This window comes from Lipomyces oligophaga (genome assembly GCF_038497815.1).
Source record: "Lipomyces oligophaga strain CBS 7107 unplaced genomic scaffold V1516scaffold_4, whole genome shotgun sequence".
In the NCBI taxonomy this organism is placed as follows: Eukaryota; Fungi; Ascomycota; class Lipomycetes; order Lipomycetales; family Lipomycetaceae; genus Lipomyces; species [Lipomyces] oligophaga.
In genome coordinates this window covers 1,374,087-1,392,858 of record NW_027117788.1, presented here as the reverse complement: position 1 = coordinate 1,392,858, position 18,772 = coordinate 1,374,087, and the positions used below count along the sequence as shown (strand labels likewise).

At 42.8% G+C, this 18,772-nt stretch overlaps 5 protein-coding genes and 1 non-coding gene across 6 annotated transcripts; 4 read left to right on the top strand and 2 right to left on the bottom strand.

The window, feature by feature from the left end:
• The first annotated feature begins 576 nt into the window (after window positions 1-576).
• On the top strand, window positions 577-4,359 carry V1516DRAFT_373641 (fungal-specific transcription factor domain-containing protein). The gene is made up of 3 exons (XM_066918963.1): window positions 577-1,142; window positions 1,189-2,014; window positions 2,066-4,359. The coding sequence occupies exons 1-3, from the start codon at window positions 751-753 to the stop codon at window positions 3,896-3,898; spliced, it is 3,051 nt and encodes a 1,016-aa protein (XP_066777677.1). The 5' UTR covers window positions 577-750; the 3' UTR covers window positions 3,899-4,359.
• On the top strand, window positions 4,218-6,887 carry V1516DRAFT_638381 (glycoside hydrolase superfamily). The gene is made up of 5 exons (XM_066920066.1): window positions 4,218-4,644; window positions 4,699-4,798; window positions 4,848-5,991; window positions 6,055-6,668; window positions 6,720-6,887. Exons 1-5 carry the CDS (start codon window positions 4,480-4,482, stop codon window positions 6,758-6,760), a joined length of 2,064 nt encoding a protein of 687 aa, XP_066777676.1. The 5' UTR covers window positions 4,218-4,479; the 3' UTR covers window positions 6,761-6,887.
• V1516DRAFT_373668 (Fructosamine/Ketosamine-3-kinase) lies at window positions 6,631-7,894 on the bottom strand. Its single transcript, XM_066918964.1, has one exon. It carries the CDS (start codon window positions 7,805-7,807, stop codon window positions 6,848-6,850), a length of 960 nt encoding a protein of 319 aa, XP_066777675.1. The 5' UTR covers window positions 7,808-7,894; the 3' UTR covers window positions 6,631-6,847.
• A 29-nt stretch (window positions 7,895-7,923) lies between these two features.
• Window positions 7,924-10,566, bottom strand: V1516DRAFT_651776 (mitochondrial protein Pet127-domain-containing protein). The gene is made up of 2 exons (XM_066920266.1): window positions 9,973-10,566; window positions 7,924-9,915 (listed from the first exon to the last, which is right to left on the bottom strand). Exons 1-2 carry the CDS (start codon window positions 10,226-10,228, stop codon window positions 7,982-7,984), a joined length of 2,190 nt encoding a protein of 729 aa, XP_066777674.1. The 5' UTR covers window positions 10,229-10,566; the 3' UTR covers window positions 7,924-7,981.
• Window positions 10,567-10,634: 68 nt separating this feature from the next.
• Window positions 10,635-10,706, top strand: V1516DRAFT_t43. The gene has a single exon. It is a non-coding gene; the product is annotated as a tRNA-Glu (tRNA).
• Window positions 10,707-13,927: 3,221 nt separating this feature from the next.
• Window positions 13,928-15,526, top strand: V1516DRAFT_624185 (amino acid permease/ SLC12A domain-containing protein; the record flags this gene model as incomplete). Its single annotated transcript, XM_066919648.1, has 2 exons — window positions 13,928-14,086; window positions 14,150-15,526. The coding sequence occupies 2 exons, from the start codon at window positions 13,928-13,930 to the stop codon at window positions 15,524-15,526; spliced, it is 1,536 nt and encodes a 511-aa protein (XP_066777673.1).
• Between the last annotated feature and the right edge of the window lie 3,246 nt (window positions 15,527-18,772).

Below are 18,772 nucleotides of genomic sequence, written 5' to 3'. Positions count from 1 at the left end.
GTCGTTGAAGCAATTATCTCGCTGCTATTTGGATAAATTCCGTTGTTGCGATTACTGCGATATAGCTCTTTTTGCTGCTTGCCTATTCTGATTTGTGCTTTGTTCATTGAAGTGTACATGTCCGCTTTCGTCGATTTCTGTCGCTGTTAAGCTTCTACATTGATTCTGTATCCTGTACTGTTCTACGTGGACAGCTCCGTGATTAACTCCTTTTTCGGCGCTCTGAAGCTTGTCTCGACACTTATCAACAGTCTTTGGCACTTGCTATAAAGAATATTTTGGATTTTCAGTTTTTCCGGATAGATTTTGCCATTCTGCTTTGCAATTCTTTTTGTTGCGGTCGAACGATCCCAATTTCCAGCCTTCAGTGTTGCCCTCCCAATCCGTTGCCTAGATCTCATCTAATCTAGCGTCTTCCATCATCATTCAAGATCTTCAGTCCTATTCGGCAGTCGCGGCATCAGACTAGCATCCATCGCAACGTTGGAATTTTTTTATTGTTTGAAATCTGTTGGATACGCATCCAGAATCGCTGCTTGTTGCTTTCACGGCGATTCTAGGTTCATCTTATCCCCGTCTTGAGCGGTTGCATCTCCATTGTAGCTTTTTTTCGATTGAATTCTAGTTGAAGACACTTATCGTTTATGTCGGCCGATTCTTTTATTTTTGGGCACTCTTTTTTTTGTTTGATACGCTCCTGACTCTCATCGTTACTCCAATTTTGGATTCTCCCCCTAGTCATCCTTCAGAATGAAATCATCGGACGAATCGCCTATATCTCATCGCTCTTCTGCGTCGAGCATCACTCCTCCTTCTGTTCAACCTTCAACGTCTTCAACGTCTTCATTTTCGTCGGATCACAAAATAATTCGCAAGAGAAACCGTGTTCCACTGTCATGCAACTTTTGCAGGCAGCGAAAGCTCAAGTGTAATCGTGGTCACCCTTGCGAAAATTGTATCAAACGAGGCGAAGAAGGTTCTTGTGTTTATCTATTAGCCAATAATGGAGTGCATGCTGTATCTCCAGTGACTAGTCAGCAAGGCGCATCCTCAACTCTATTTTATTCTGGTTCAACCACTTCTAGGCCTGCAGGAGTCGATCTTCAGAATCGTCTAGAGAAGTTAGAGAGTTTAGTTTTAGGGTATTTTATTTTTGTAACTTCGATTGCATAAACTAACTGATTCTAGGTTGATGCACGCTACGACCAATGGCGAAGACGAAAGTCCTGGTGATACGAAAAGCGATGGATCAACGCCTGGTCGTAGTCAACAACACGCACAGTCTCCGAATGTTGGAGAATTTGCTCCTGCCGTTGATGCAGTACGTGAATCTTTGGGTATGCTGAAGCTTGATAATCAAGGCAAGGCTATGTACCATGGCGAAACTCATTGGGGTGCTCTCCTCAATGAACTTAGTGAAGTGAAAGCTCTGTTTGAGCAAAGTCGAAACATTAAAACAAATTATCCTGAAAAAACCTTTTCCGAGCAACAATGTGAAGATGCTAACATCGACGTCGAAGAGGCGGTTACCTATGGTTTTCCTTTTAATAACTGCCGGGATGTTGATAGATCTACAATGACCTCTCTGCTTCCAGAAAAATCGCTCTGTGATATTTTGGTCATCAGGTATTTTGATACTTTTGACCCCATTTATCATATAGTACACAGACCGTCTTTTGAGCTTGAGTATACGCAGTATTGGCAAGATCCTGAATCGGCCGATATTGTATGGATTGGAATGCTATTAGGTATGATAACGATTGGACTACAATCTTACAGACCAAATGAGTCGCCGATTGAATATCGCGGGCGTGAGATTCGTACATGGTTATCATGGCATCAGGCTGCAGAATTGTGTCTAGTTGATGGCAAATTTATGCGAAAGGGAAGTATAGCCATCATCAGGACTCTTATTCTTTGGATTATGTCTGAATCTCGTTTATCGTTATGTGGTAAATGGATTGATCGTTCCTGGGTTTCAATGGGAATGGTTATTCGTGTCACCCAATCTATGGTGAGTCTTTCTATTACATATTTTGAACTTCCCTTTTATTAACTTTGGTAGGGACTTCATAGAGATCCTAAATGGTTCAATATTTCGCCATTTCAGTCCGAGATCAGAAGAAGGATGTGGAGTATAGTTTCCTCGTTAGATATTCTTTATTCCATTAATGAAGGGCTGCCTCTTACCATTCGTGCAGGTGACCACGATGTTCGGACACCATTAAACATTAATGATATAGACATATCGCCAATTGCTGAACAACTTCCTAGATGTCGTTCTTGGGAAACCGAAACAGATTGTTCATATCTTCTTTGTTCAAGCAAACTGTCCAATGTTTTGTGTCGTATCGTCTCAGGTACATTTTCACTTCGACCTCGACCGGGCTATGAAACCATTCTTTCACATGATGCCGAACTTCGCGCAACTTTCGCTAGTTTTCCTGAGTTTCTTCGGGTCCCTGCGGAATCTTCTCGGCCAGAAGACGCTCCTTATCTTATTATGCAGCGTATGCTTTTGGATATGCAATTTCGCAAGTCGCTGATTGTTCTTCACCGCCCGTTTGCTGCGAGGTCGGATGTCACACCCAGGTTTAAACGAAGTCGATTGGAATGTATCGACGCATCTTTACAGATTTTGCGTTGGCAAAATTGGATATATCGCTCTCCTTCGGCTCGCGAAACTTTAAAACTGTTTTGCTGGTTCACTGATGGTATCATGCTCAATCACTTTTTTCATGCGTGTATCATGCTCAGTATCGAGTTGTACACCAATATGGATGCTATTTCTCCATTCCAAAGACAAACAATTCGTGATGCAGTTGACACTTCTCGTCAGATACATGCGGAAATTGGTTCCTATGATTTTGCTGCTTCTCGTAAGCATAGTGTGATAGAAAATCTGCTGGATAGATTTTACGAAATGGAGAAACTGACTCCTGAGGAACGTGCAACGATCAAAAATGAAAACATACAACGTCAACATCGATTGATGTTGTGCTCGCCTGATACACCTAGTATATCTGAACCACGAATGAATATTGATATAGGCCAAGCTTCTTATGACTCGCATGCAGCGACAGTGCGAAATGAGATTGACATAAACAATACTGGAAGTGGATCGATTTCTAATTCCCATATTCCTTCATCTGTTCCTCTTCCACCAGTTATGCTCGATGCTTCAATGTTTGATAGAAAGGATGATCAAATGGATTCTGATCTTAGCAGCAATATCCAGTTTCTTCCCGAAGAAGATGAAATATATGAAGATGCTCCCTTCAGAGTACGGAAGCTGCCTGATCCCTCTTGGATGATGCAAGAATATGGACCTCAAGGTCAACCTGTTTCTTCAGCATCTCCCTCTGTGGGAGCGAAAAGTGATTCGACAATGATCAATGGTCCTGTAACAGGAGAGCTGAATGGACCGCTCGCATCTTTAGACTCTGTAGTATCTGCTGATATTGTGGAAGGTATGACCGGGGCATCTTTTTCTCCGTCGGAAATGTTCTTTTCAAATGATCTCAATCAAATGTTGTCCGGAGGTGGTGCCCTGACGATGAGCCTCAGTCCCGGCAATGAAGTTCCACAAGGAGCTAGTTGGATGGATTGGGATGCATATATCAATGGCATGGAGGCTAATATGGGAACCGAAAACTCTGCACTTTCACCGACTTCAATTAATATTTCTGGACCAAACCAACTTGGCATGTCAGACCGCAGCCCGGCTCAGTCAACTAATTTGATGAATGGAATTTCTATGATGCCTTGGGACTCTTCAACGATGCCTGGTCATCCGAACTTGAATTCTGAATCTAATTCGTCTACAGGACTGGCCCATCCCGAACGAACTAATGTAAACGCGGACAATATCTTTGAATCAGGGCATGCGAACTTCTAGTCCATTTCGATTGATGGTCATATATTTATGGGTTATTCGATCCGCGAACAGGTCCTATTTTATCTGGAGATAGCTCTAAAATCTAAACTAATACAGTATAAAGAGATTGTAAATTAATTGAATATTCAAGGCTAATGATGATTTCGTTTTACTAATTAATGAATTTGCACAGTGACGCAACAATTTTCGCTAAAGAGAGGTAATTAAATATGACATCACTCGTTAGGAGCACGTGCATTGAGCGAGCATGACCATAGCGACGCCGGATCGAGGCAATGCATTGTCCCTGAATAGCTGTTCAGATTCTAATTATTTCCGGTCTACGCAAAATTTATTACAGGTCTTCTTGTTGTTTTAGTGATACTTTAGATTGAATTTGATTTGATCGATTGGTTTAATACTCTACGCAAAGAATAATTGAATCTAGATTTTTGCTAGATCTCACCTGAGTCCTTATTTCGGCTCCCCATAACTGTGGAGGGACCGAGACAGACTGATCAATCCGCTCTCAGATCTGAGCTGAGAACAATCCCTTAACGTTTTAATCAACCGTCTGGCTAGCATATCATCAGATTATAATAATGTCTATAGCTGAGTTCGAGAAGTATGAAGCTGGAACAGGCATTTTGGAGCTGGATCCATGGTTGGAACCCTTTAAGGCCGATCTGGTCGCACGCCACAATAGAGCTCAGAAATCTATCAAGGATTTTGAAGACAAGGAAGGAGGTATTGTCAGGTTTTCAGAGGTACGTATTGTCATTTTTGTTTCTATTAGAATCGTCCATTTATTCTGAATATAGGGATATAAGTATTTTGGCTTCAACGTATTAGATAATAATGATATCATATACAGAGAATGGGCACCCAATGCAGAGCGCATGTTTTTGATTGGAGAGTTTAGTATGTACATAATTCGGCTCATTGGTCTATTTCTTACAAGTCATCCTAGACAATTGGGACAGGACATCTCATGAAATGAAGAAGAATCAATACGGTGTCTTTGAAATCTCATTACCTGCCATCAATGGGAATCCTTCTATTGCTCACAACACCAAGATCAAGATAACTTTGCTACTTCCGACTGGAGTTTATGTTGATCGCATTCCAGCCTGGATCACTCGAGTCACGCAAGATCTTTCTGTATCTCCCACATATGAATCTGTCTTTTGGAATGCTCCGAAGTATGAGTGGAAGTACGACAGTCCACGGGCTAATTATCACCCAGCCTCGGCTCGTATTTATGAAGCTCATGTTGGCATCTCCACGAGTGAATCCCGAGTTGGTACGTTTAAGGAATTCACTCGCAACACTTTACCTAGAATCCATAAGCTGGGGTATAATGTTATTCAACTCATGGCTATCATGGAGCATGCTTATTATGCGTCATTTGGTTATCAAGTTACTTCTTTCTTTGCTGTATCCTCCCGTTATGGAACACCAGAAGATTTAAAGGAGCTTATTGATGAAGCGCACAAACTAGGAATTACTGTCTTACTTGACATAGTTCATTCTCACGCCTGCAAAAATGTCTTGGACGGTCTCAATATGTTTGACGGTACTGACTATCAGTATTTTCACGGCGATGCGAAAGGCTATCACAGCCTTTGGGATTCCCGTTTATTCAATTATGGAAAGTACGAAGTTTTACGATTCCTGCTTTCGAATTTGCGGTTCTATGTAGAAGAATACCATTTTGACGGATTCCGATTCGATGGTGTAACGTCCATGCTCTATGTACATCATGGAATTGGGACTGGGTTTGCGGGTACCTATCAGGAGTATTTTGGAGACGAACGTGTCGATAAGGATGCAATTAATTATTTGATACTGGCAAATTATATGCTACATACCCTCGATCCTAATATTATCACTATCGCAGAAGATGTTTCCGGAATGCCAGGATTATGTATTCCGATGACTCTCGGTGGAGTTGGATTCGATTACCGTTTAGCAATGGCGCTACCGGACATGTGGATCAAGCTCCTGAAAGAAGTTAAAGACGATGATTGGAACATGGGCCACATTGTTTATCAGCTAACGAATCGGAGATATAAAGAAAAGACTGTTGCATATGCAGAGTCTCATGATCAAGCGTAAGTTCTCGGAGGCTATGGTCGTATGAGTAAATATGAAGAAATGTTATTGACTGATTCTAGGCTTGTTGGAGATAAAACACTTGCCTTTTGGCTTATGGATAAGGAGATGTACACTAACATGTCGGTTCTGTCGGAGAATACGCCAGTGATTGATCGAGGAATGGCACTCCATAAGATTATCCGACTAATCACGCATACTCTAGGAGGCGAGGGATATCTTAATTTTGAAGGCAATGAATTTGGACATCCAGAATGGCTTGATTTCCCTCGAGAGGGTAATGGAAATTCCTTTTGGTATGCTCGTCGTCAGTGGAACATTTTGGATGATTCGTTACTCCGTTATAGATTTTTAAATGAGTTCGACGCTGCCATGCAGCATACTGAACAAAAATATGGATGGCTCCACTCCGAACCAGCATATGTCAGTTTGAAGCATGAAGGTGATAAAATAATCGCTTTTGAACGTGCAGGCTTGCTTTTTATTTTCAATTTCCATCCCTCAAACTCCTATACCGACTATCGAGTCGGCGTTCAAACTGCTGGAAAGTACAATATATTGCTTGATAGTGATGCAGATCAGTTTGGAGGGCATAGTCGAATTGACCATGCTAAATCTGAATATTTCACGACTCCATTGGCCTGGAATGGCCGTGACAACTACATTCAAGTATACAGTAAGTGCAATATGATTTTGCTATTTTAACATCGCTCACAAGTGAAAATAGTTCCCGCCCGTACTGCTATTATTCTAGTGAAATTCGATTGATACGGTGAATTCTTCTCGCTTGATATAAGTGGTTTCTGTAGAAGTGATTGCAAGAATTGACTTGTGCTAGTGGTCAAGTCTGACAGGTCATTCAAATTTAGCCAAAATATATCTCAAGGAAGCTTTAGCTTGCAAGTCATAACCCCCCCCTCCGAACATGGCTGAATGGTTTAGTTCATGGAAAGCTTGATACAATCGGAGGCGATCATCGTAATCACGTACAGGTTCTTTTTTCGGTACTAGAGTATGATACTCATCCCAGAACACAGAGCTGAATCCGCCAAACATCTTCATTATTCCGAGCTCGAATTCGGAGTCTGCATAATAAGCACATGAATCGTAAATCACTGGTTCTTCGACATAAGTAGTAGGATTGTTGGAATCAGGTATTCGGATACTTCCTACGTTTCCTCTCCATAGATCGCCGTGAATCAAAGACGGGGAGGATTTGACAGCTTCTAGAAGTGCAGGAACAGCCTTCTCAATAACTAAATTGACAAGACGGTTCATAGTGCTATCGAATCCATTCTGTCGAGCATTTTCGTCGCAAATGAACCGTAATCTATGAATCGTGAAAAATTCCGACCAGGAGGTCGTTGGCTGATTAAAGAGCTCTGTAGATCCACAGCAGGTTGGTTCACCGCTAGGCAATCCGTAGACTTGAGATTGGGGCCTTGCTGTGTGCATTGCGGCTACTTTTCTAGCCAGCTTCCGCTCAAAGTCGGCTCCACCTCCATGGTGAAGTTCATTGAGAAAGGTAGAAACAACAAAGTATTTATTCGGACTACTCTCGCATCTTCCAATAGCGACAGGCTCAGGGCAAAACCCGGGAACAGCCGCAGATATATATTTCAGCGCGTTGTACTCGCCTTGAACTAAGTGCTGCGAGGACGCTAGTTTCAGAAAATACGTTGGTTTATCCAGTCGGTTGATCTGCATCGTCGATCCAAAGGATGTAAACGAGAAAAGGCTTCGATGTGGGAACGTATACTCATTTGGAGAGCCGGGTAGTTCTTTTAAAATCCCAGGATCTATCTGCGATTTCATTTTGTTTATGGTTTCTATTTTACATATTCAAATGGTATTCTCAAAAGCTGCTGGTCAGATTTATCTCATCAAACGTTCTGCGGCTTTCGAGACATCGACTTCCTACCACATATGGATGAAGGTACAATACTAATATTCATTAACTATTTACAATCGAACACAATTTTAATCCATCTATGCAGTCCGCTCAGAAATAATTTCATATTCTTCTTCCATTTGGCTTGCCTTGTTTAAACCTAATAGAAGCTCTAGCTGCAAAATTTCTTGCCTTAATTTGGACCGAATATCTTCAGATTCATCTGGACCTAATAGTTCTAACTCATCTCGAGCGTCCATTAGCTTTTTCATATTCGTACTATTTTTTGCGATAGATCGTCTCTCAATATCTGAAAAATTGTGGCGCAGTCCAGTTAATTCTCGTAATATATTTAAGTGTTCCGCAGATTGGTCGACTGGGAATGTTCCATTATCTGAAATCGAAAACTGGATCTTCCATTCTTCCCCAATATTGGGCGATGGACTTTCAAAATCAGAGATTGCAACATTATTAATAATATTGGATACTAATATTGAGTAAACCGTAACCTTGTCATCCCCTCGAACTAAACTACCTAGCCCCTCATAACTATGTGAAATCACTCGACTAGCAACATCAGCATCGGCAATATCAAATGGAGAGCTGGGGTTAAATTCATCTTCAGAATTTAGTGGCTCATGCGTGGAAGGACCAATATTCTGTGCTTCCGAAGGCAATTTTTCAATCTGGTCTTCGATAATCTTGGCCTCTTCCAGGACGCGCTCCAAAGTCCAGGAACCACTTTTCACAAAAGCTTGAATTTCTCTTGCACGTTCCGGAGACAATGGTTTCACAACAACATTCATAAATGGCTCCGGTTCTGGTGTATTGACAAATAGATGAACCGACGTTTTCGGATATTTTTCAGTTATCCGCGTGAACAGATCATCTAAGATCTCTAAACTGGCCTTGAGCTCCTTCGTGGCAATCCGTTGATAGTTAGGTCCATGAATTATTGCCTCCATCTCGTCTCGTGAAACGTATTGGAATCCGAAATATCTTGCAATGTTATGATACGCAACAAAAATACCATCCATACGACCCAACCGTACTTGTAACAAGTACTTGAGCATTGTGGTCCGAGTCAGGTCCAAGAATTCACTTTCAAAAGATTCATGCTTCCCTTGGATTGCGCGTAACAAATAATTCGAATATCCTACTTTATGTATATGGTCCAAGTCGTAGCGTACTGAGCTAACTGCTCGGGTCTTTAAATCAAATGTTCCCTCCCCGGGAAGTCGAGGATCAAAGCAATCCTGCTGCGAACGAATTAGAAAACTTTTGTATCCCGTGTAATGGTAAGCTTCATCCTCATCAAGTACTTCTTTTGGAAGCAAAGCAGTCTTCCCACGTCGAAAATTCTCGTATAGACTGCTTTCATGGACTAATTGCTTCTCCATAGATTTTCCAAGCCATAGCAATATATTCTCTTCGTCTAGAGTTTTATCTGTATCAATTGCATAGGTGTCTGTCTCAGGGTTGTAGATCATAAGAATCGAGGCTGGCTTTTTGGAAGCTCTACCAAATTTGGTATTGTGCTTATATGTTGTCATTGAAAATGTGTTAACCATCGGCTCACGCCATCTGGAAATTAAAAAATGAAAATGCGCAAGCAGCGAAACCATATTAGATGTGCTACTGTAATATTTTTTCTCGTATCGTGACGCAAGCTCCTGTAAAGTGGAATCACGAGAAGCTCGCTGGTAAGGAGGCAGAGCCGAATAATCAAATTCGCTCACACTCATTACTTTTGCTAAATCAGCAGGAAAGTTATTAACGCCCGTTCGCATATCCTGCATTACTTGAACTCCTGGATTGAATAGAACGCGGTCAAGCCCATGAGCCAACTTGGGAGGCTTGATGTCGTCTAACGGAGGAATGATTTGAAGTTTGGGAAGTTCATTCAATATAGTCGAGTTTTCGCTTTGCAACATACTGACCGGCTCAGTAACGGTAGGCTTTTCTGAAACTGCAGTATTTCTTAGTTTCCATTCGGAATCTCTTTCTGAAAGTTTGAAATTTAAGGGATAATCTGCTTGAATTAGATACGGATGATCGTCAAATCAAAATAAAAAAAATAAAGCAATACCCTTTCGCGTGGAAGTCGAATTCAACACATCACTGTGCTTGGGCCGAATCGTCTTATTTCGTGCCTGTGACCTTGACCTACTTTTATGGTGTGTAGAAGATGAATTGTCTAGCCTTCCATCTCGTGCAGACTGATAATGTTGCTTGGTTTGAAAATCGCCTCGAGACAACTGAGTTCTGCTGAAACATCTGCTCTGAACAAGAAAATAAAGGCTCCGCCGCTGACCTCGTGAGCGCAAAAATAAAAGGCCTGACATGATCCTCCTCTAGCTTGAGGCCTGCCTAGCAATACCTAGGTTTTATTCTGAAAGATCTTAATCCAAGCTCTTTTGCCGTTTCTGATTTTCTTCAGTGGAACAGTAACTAAAACGAATTATTTGGAGCTGGGAGGAAACTTTTCATGCAGGCAACAGCTAGTTTAGGCTAAAACCTTGAACACATATCTGTTTGGGGCTTTCTTGCTGAAATGAAAATGAGCACTCGGCAGCCATTCTTCCCAAGCAAGCAGTTTAAGACATCAAGCTTCAAATCGAACCCAAGTTACAGAAGAATCCAGAATTTTGTTGATTTTAGATTTGCATCTAATACGCACACAATTAGAAGAACTGAATCGAAATAGAAAAGTGGGTTATTAATGTTATGTGATGCATATTCTTATATGAATTCGATATAGTGTAACGGTTAGCACGGTCCGCTTTCACCGGGCAGTTCCGGGTTCGATTCCCGGTATCGAAGAATTCCTTTTATTTTTAACGAAGTATTTTATTTATTCATAGCGGGAAATACTGTCTATTCTTGCTATGCAAAATTTTTAAATCAACTAGTAAAATGATCATGTACGATGGCTTTATAGTTTTAATTATTAATTAGTGAATCAGTGGCATGATTTTCGTATTCAGTCGAGCCGCTATTGTAGCTTCAACTTGATACAAGAGAAGTTCAGAGCCCTCAATGGATTCTGTCGCGATCGAAAGGCTGTCTGCATTCATGTATGACCTGAGTTTGCATCACCACGATCCTGATATACCGCACCAGCGTTGATGTTCCTTGATACTGACGATTTGACAGAAGGATGGCTGATAATCACGACAGGATTCTATGCAAAGATTATCCTAGAGTTTGGTGAAATTCAGATTATAGTATAGTGTTCTATAAATAAACGACGCAACAAGTCTTACAAACTATTCGGATAAGCTGAGCTGAAAGACATACTGACGCGTAAGAAGTTGTAATCGAAGAATGCTCTCAGCAGGAGCAGAAAATGATAGCAGCCGATTATTGCTGGAGTTAGGCTTTTGGGCGAAAAAAATCTTGTAGGAGATGGCAGTCGAAATGCACAACACAGGTAACATGGATCTGCCAATTTGAAAGTAGAAATGACATAATAGGTAAACACTAAATTGAAATAGTGTCAGATGGAGAAAGTTGTCGATATCATATTTTACAAACAATGCTACAACATAACCTATTCGTAGATCTACGAAGTAAGGGTAATACAAATGTGAATCTATACCTATTGCCGAGTAAAATAAGTTTCTAGAGGTTTTGTGCGTTGGGAATTGATGAAGCATATGATTTTCTACTTCGGCCCTCCTGACGAACTTGGATCTAGCAGACACTCAGTAGGAAGTCGAACGATATAGATTTGCAATAGAGACAGCGTAGACAGATAAAACCAGTTTATATTTCGTCAATAATTAGATTCATTCCCTAAGATGGGTGAAGAAACGACTAAATCAGTATAGGAGTTCATAACTGAATGAGGACTACAGGCGAATTATACTTGATCTTCGCAAATTGACTGCCACCAGGGATTGATGATCCCGGATGGATATTTGCAAGGCATTGGCGTATGCGGCTGTGAGACAGGAGAGAGTCAACGGATGCTGTGGGCAAGCGTCAGTGGGCAAGTGAACGAAAATGGCTTAGCGAATACTCCGAGATTAGTGAACGCAATTCAGCTACGTCGACAGATATGACTTGGTGATACTGAGTGGAAGTTCAAGTTAAAGCAATGAACCAGCACCAAAACTTCAATTTAGATCTGAATATCAGGGATATTTTGCAAGCAAGCCTAGCATGAAGCTGAGTAGACGAACAGAAGCCGAGAAAACAAGCATCTCAGCAGAACGACGGAAGGCAGACCAGAAACTGAGCACAAAGGCAGTGGCGCACAAGCAGCCAAGTAGGAAAGAGTAAAACTTATGATAGAGGACCTGAAATCAGCGGAGGCTGATGTGGCTCAAGAGCGGCGATAGTGCCGCATCCATCCAGAATCCCAAAATATTTATAATCAGTTTCGTGGTCAAACGATAAGCTGAGAAGAGGATACGCAGAGGACGTAAGAGCTCAAGTTTTATATCTAATTCGTAGAAAGGATCCGAGAACTCTTATCGCACTCAGCCAGTCAAAGAGTACAAGAAAATGGACAGCGCGCAGACAGATAGACGTCGTCAGGGAACCGGAGACGCACGGGACAAGGAATTGCGCCAAGGATGCGTCTGTGCCGTATGCTAAGAGCCGATGAGATCGAATCGATGCTGCCGCCCTATCCACTATTGTGACGTTTTTACTATTGTGTTTGTTTCTATGGTGTTTCTATGGCTTTCGTTTCGACCGAGCGGTTTGAAATCATTATTCTTCACGATATTGCATCATTGAAGTAGGTAGAATTGTATTGTCAATCCGAAATGGAAGACGAAAATAAAAAATTTTACTGCGGCCCTCTGCTCAACCCAGCGAAGCCGTTACATCACGATTTTTCTCTCCGAAGGCTTGATGCTTTTCTATGGATAGGGCTTTGAAGCAATCTAGCTTAAGGGGTGGTGGTGCAACCTTCTGTTGGTTGCGTTTCATGACATCTCAATCATCTGCCTGGAAAACGGATAAAAATCACCTTTTGAGGAGTAGTTACGGCGATCGCCGAAATAAAATCTCCTCATCGAGCGTTAGCACCAAGACATGTCCGAGTCCTGACGACTGATTGCCGGATTTTGGATGCAGCCCATGGTTCAAATTCTATCAGAAGCCATGCGCAGCTCGTCATTTGCCGGACGGTATTGCATTACCGATACGCAGATAAAATTATACCCTTTACGAAAAATTGTTGCCTTGCTCGATATAGTGCGGTTGAATGGTCTCAGACTGCTGGGTAAATCAAGGTCCAGAGATATTTTCTTATCAGCTGAAGACTGATCGATCGGATTTCCAACAGCTAGTGTCCCGGAAAATGAGAACATATGTGGTATTTTTTTTGTTTTACGGTAGTTACAGTTTGCAGAGTTACCTCTGTAGTATTAAGATTGCTATACCTTCAACGATGATGCGCAACGGGGCGTGAATCAACGAGGCTCTACTGACTATACCCGTATCGTTATCCTTGAAGCGATGACTTTGGGCGGCTGCATGTATACTCGCGTGCGAATTATGAAGAAAAAATCTTTCTGTTGATTTAGGCGAGACAAAGATGGTCAAAAGAAAGTTTGCTTTCAGCTTGTTTCGTGCTGATCTCATCATGTGAGCGCTGGTGATTCTCCTACGATACAATGCCATGTGGATGCCGCCGTGCAGATCAGCTATCTCCCCTACCAAATATTGTCACCACGACAAATCTTCCCTGTCCGAGTCTCCCCTGTGTGATGATAACCTATATATTGACCTATTTCCTCCCCCGTGTCCACAGGATTTTTCTTGTCTTGCTGCTTGTAGTGCCAGCACTGTTAGTATTGTATATCATACAATCATTAATTACTGTCATATAAACTTTTGGCTCTTTAATATCGTTTTTTCAGTTCCTACTTGAAAATATCATTTTGAACATGGAGACCACAATCGGATCCTACGAGAAGGAGACTCCCTTCGAGAAGACTACGTCTGTAGACGTTGAAGCTGGTGATTCCATTGATGATGTCAAAATGGACGTCAACACCAAGCTAGTTGACGGACTCCAACGGAAAATGCAGCAGCGTCATATTCAGATGATTGCTCTGGCCGGAACTCTAGGAACCGGCCTTTTCTTGGCTTCTGGCAAGGCTATTTCTCACGCAGGTCCTGCTGGAGCCTTAATTGCTTATCTATTGATTGGCTCTATAGTATGGGCCATGATTCAGAGTTTGGTAAGCCCGATGTTAAACGGAGTTATAAACAGCAACATAGAACGAGCTTATTAACGAAGTCAGGCCGAAATGATGTGTTATGCGCCTATTTCTGGGGGATATATTCATTACTCTGAACGATTCATCCACCCATCCGTAGGCTTCGCATTGGGATATATGCAATGGTATTCTGCTGTGGTTTCGCTTCCCACTGAAATTGTTTCCGCATCGATTATCATTGGTTTCTGGGATATTGATAAGGTTACTAATGATATTCCCCGTTCTCATCTTATTGGATATATCACAGCCCTCTCGATTGTCTGCTGTTCGATCAATTATTTCGGAGCTCGCTGGTTTGGTGAGTCCGAATTTTTCTTTGCGATGATTAAGATCGCATTGATCATTGGACTTATCATCGCTGGCCTTGTTGTTGATCTGGGTGGCGGACCCGATCATGATCGCATTGGATTCCGCTACTGGAAGAATCCTGGTGCTTTTGCCCCCTATCCTGTCTCGGGAGATGTAGGCAAATTCACCGGCTGGTTCACAACTCTGTTACAAGCGGCATTTTCATTTTCAGGAGTCGAAGCGCTTGCACTAACTGCAGCCGAAGTACAAAATCCTCGCCATAATATGAAGAAGGCCGCGAGATTGCTGTTCTATCGCATCTTGTTCTTTTATGTGTGTGGGATCCTGATTGTAGGCATGCTTGTGCCCTACAACGATCCTCTTTTATTGAACTCTACCGGACAAGGAGCCGCTGCCTCGCCTTTCGTTATTGCTTTCAACCGAGCTGGTATTTCTGTTCTTCCTTCCATTATTAACGCCGGCGTTTTGTCCTCGGCATTTTCAGCAGCGAACTCGATCTTGTACAATGCGTCGCGTATGTTATATGGGCTTGCACTTCGAGGACAAGCCCCTCGGATTTTTGCAAAAACGTTGTCGAACGGTCTTCCGGTTGTTGCGCTGACCAGCTCGGCCGTTTTCGTGCTGCTTTCATATATGTGTTTGTCAGATGGTGCGCAGACCGTCTTGAACTGGCTGTCGAACTTGACTTCGATTGCAACATTCATTTGCTGGGGCACGATCTGCTTTGCGTTTCTGCGGTTCAAAGCGGGTTGTGAAGCTCATGATATTGACCGCAAGAAAGCGTTTTTCTACAACCGCTTCCAGCCATTCCCAGCTTATTGGGCTATTTTCTGGTGCTTTTTGATCGTTTTGTTCAACGGATACGCCGTGTTCATCCGTGGATCGTGGAATACGTCTGACTTTTTTATTGCGTATATCAACATTCCGATTGTCTTACTTCTGTTCCTGGGCCATTATCTCTGGACAGGACGTAAAGGGTTTTGGAAGGCTCGCGATATGGATATGTATTCAAATATACCGGGTCCGGAAATAGACATCCAGCCGGCTCCTGCAAAGACCAAGCTGGGAAGAATAGCTCAGGCTATATTGTAGGATCATCTAGATCATAGCTTTGATGATTTTGTCTTAAGGTTTAATTTATGGGTTTAGCATATGTTATATGAATAATCAATACGTTTTTTTTATTGTAATCAGTTGTAGAGCTTCTGTGTTTTTCAATTTATGGCTATGCGCTGTCTTGAAGAAAAGTTTCGGAAAGTGGAATTCTGGGATGCAGAATCGGTTCTCAAAGAATCGAGCTCAGTTCCAGCAAGTCAGGAGAATTAATGGGTTTAGTGGTAACAAATTCCTGCCATTGATAGGAGTAGAGCGGCCAAGAATGTGATAGTCCTCGATAGAAAGCAAAGTGTGAGAATATTGTAGGCATGCTGGGAAACTGGATTTTCGCACAGAACGATCAATCTAAGTTTAGATGAACATGTTCAGGACTTGGTCTGGCATTTAGCGCATATACAATCAATCTAATCCAGTGAGAGGGGTCAAAGATCCAGAACAGAGGGGATTATGCTTTCCTGTCGATCCATGTAGCGCAACTGCATACAGAGCTGCGGGACAGTAATTCGAGTTATCTGTTCGACCACGAAAAACTGACAGCCATTGAACGCGCCATTTCCAGCGGAATTCTAAGCTAGCTTAGAGAAGGCTAGAAGCGGTCGAGCCAGCAAACTGCAGAATCGTGGTAGATGAGCCAGTGAGACGGACGACGAAGATGTTTTGTACCTGGTTACTGGCTGGCTGCAGACTCTTTCGATGTTGCTTGAAGGGCATCGTACCCGGCAAACACGATACGGATTCAGGGCGATCAGTACCGGTAGCTCTGTCTTTTCGGCTCACTGCATGAGTAGCAGCAATATGGGTATTGTACTAATTTATTTTGGCACTCTAATAGATATTGCATTAGCTGCTAACAGCTGAATAAAAGGAAAAAAAGAACTTATTCTGAATATGACACGGCTAGCCCGATATCAGCATCTGTTAGCTGAGAACAAGAGAAATAGAAAGGAGGACCGCACTACCTTGTATTGGGGGTCGATCGACCGGTGTCTGATATCGCAGCCACCCCATTCGGATGGAGTGGAGGAGCAAACCGAGAAACATGAGTCGGAACAAAGGGAGTACATTGTCCGAGTAATAGGAACAAGGTCTTCGCCAGTCGGCTGGCTGCATCAGACCTGGTTTGCTAAAAAACAAAAAGTGCTCATGTTGTCTTATTTACTACTTAATTTTGCTTTTTATAAGACTAAAGTAAAGGGCTGAGACAAACAAAATTTGTGGATCCAGCCCAATTAGCGCCTAACAGGGCGAACAAAGCGTGGAAAACAATCGCCAAAACTCAAAAAATCCAGAAGCCTAAGAACCCAAAAGGAGACCCAAAAATATGGGTAGCTTGGGATTTAACATTGATGGAAAGACAGTAGAGAATATTCCAGAAATCAGAATTTTGGCAGTTTCACCATTGTTGAGATGATAGGTGTTGCAGGCATAGTATATAGAGGAGGAGATTTTTCAACTTGCGTTCTATTTTTTTCTCTCAGTCTTGGAATCAGATCGGATATCGGCGTACGTGCGCGGGCATGCGCAGTATATGCAAAGGATGACGGAATCAAGCCTTAAGACGGAGATAGGATCCAATTAAGCTTATTCCGCGAAATCAGACGGTCGAATTTCTCAGGGCGGTCCCCGAATAATTACAGGACTCCTCTGACGAGATGTATAGAAAATGAATGCCGATGATCATGATATAAAGCGTGCGCTACAGTCTGCCGAAAAAAACGAAAAAACCAGACCGATTTGTGGACTGCGCTAGAGAGAGATAGCATAAATACAGTACCAACTAGGCAACGAGTCTGTGCTGACAGGCAAGGTGCGAGCTAGCGCTGAGCAGCGCGAGGCGGTTGAGGGTTCGATAGTGTAGCCGTTTTGATTACCAACAAAATAGGTTTAATGTAAACTAGGTCGAGCAGCCAGGGCTTCCTAGCGAGTTGACGAATAACGCTCTGAATCATCACCAGTATGGAAAGTGGATCACCAGGCTGGAAATACAAGCGTTTTTTTCTGTTACAATACGAGTAGTATGTGAGAAGAACGAGGGAAAGAACCAAGAGGGCATTCTGCTGAAAGCCTCAGTACTCTAGTCTGTTCGCATCCTTTTTATTTTCAGAGTTCTGGCTGTGGCCAGATCCCAGTTTCTGGGCCGGTCGTTGACTGTGTGCGTTCTCCTTCTTCTTTTGGCTTGCGCGCATGCACCGGCCTGACTCTTGCGAGGAGTAAGAGCTGTCACAGAGGGGGCATGCGAAAAAGGGCTACCCCGGAGGCTACGCAGTTGCTGACCCGCGCCCTTGCGTTCGTGGCCCAGCCCCGCTAGAGAAACCGTATGAACTTTATCTCCGTCGGCCGTGGGTTATACCAAATCGAGGCAAGGCAACACTGTGGATGAATAGTTTAATGGTTTACAACTTGTCGCTTTTTTGGCCAATATAGGTAATTTGTGACGAAGCACACGACAAGCTTCAGCTGATAGAGACACTTTGTGCTGTATAGGCATTTGCCGGATTCTGTGGACAGCAAACCGAGGTCATGGCGGCGGATAAGAGCGTCAAAAATGGTTTCACTGTAGAGAGAACGAACAAAAAGCGCGGCCGACAAGCTCAGGAACAGCAGCAGCAGCAGCAAGAATAGCTGCTGCTGCGCTGCTGGGGGCAGAGAATTCGGGGAGCGAAGCTGAGGCGGAGCGGCCAGACGATTTAAACAAACTCAAAAGTATACCAGAAAAAAACAAAGACAATGAGCAAAAAGAGCAGAGAGAGGGCAGAGAAAAACAGAAAAAAAAAACAGAAAAAAGCAGAAAAAGCAGAAAAAAAGAAATGAAAGCGCCAGAGCTATGAAGCTGCTTTCAATAGAATAGAGCAAACTAAGTGACTCTGTAGGCTTGCATTTCAGCTATAGGTCAGGCCGAATCTGCCGGCTCAATGCGACAGTCCCGATAGGAACTCGAACCTATTCATTCATCCATCATATCTGTCAACATTCTCGCGTTCCCTTTTCTCGCCCTATTAGCAGAGAGAGCGCGGAAACAAGATTCGGGATAAACGCTACTCAGATTGTCATCAAATCTTGGTTCGCAAACCGTTCAGAGATTTGCTGGTGTGTCTCACTCCACAAGATCTCTATCGGCCAGCCCGTAGCATGAGTCTTCTGCGACGTATTTTCGTTGGTCGTCTGCTTTAGACGAGCTCTCTGTTTATACGACCGGCTTAAATCTCTCGGAGAGCGACGTAA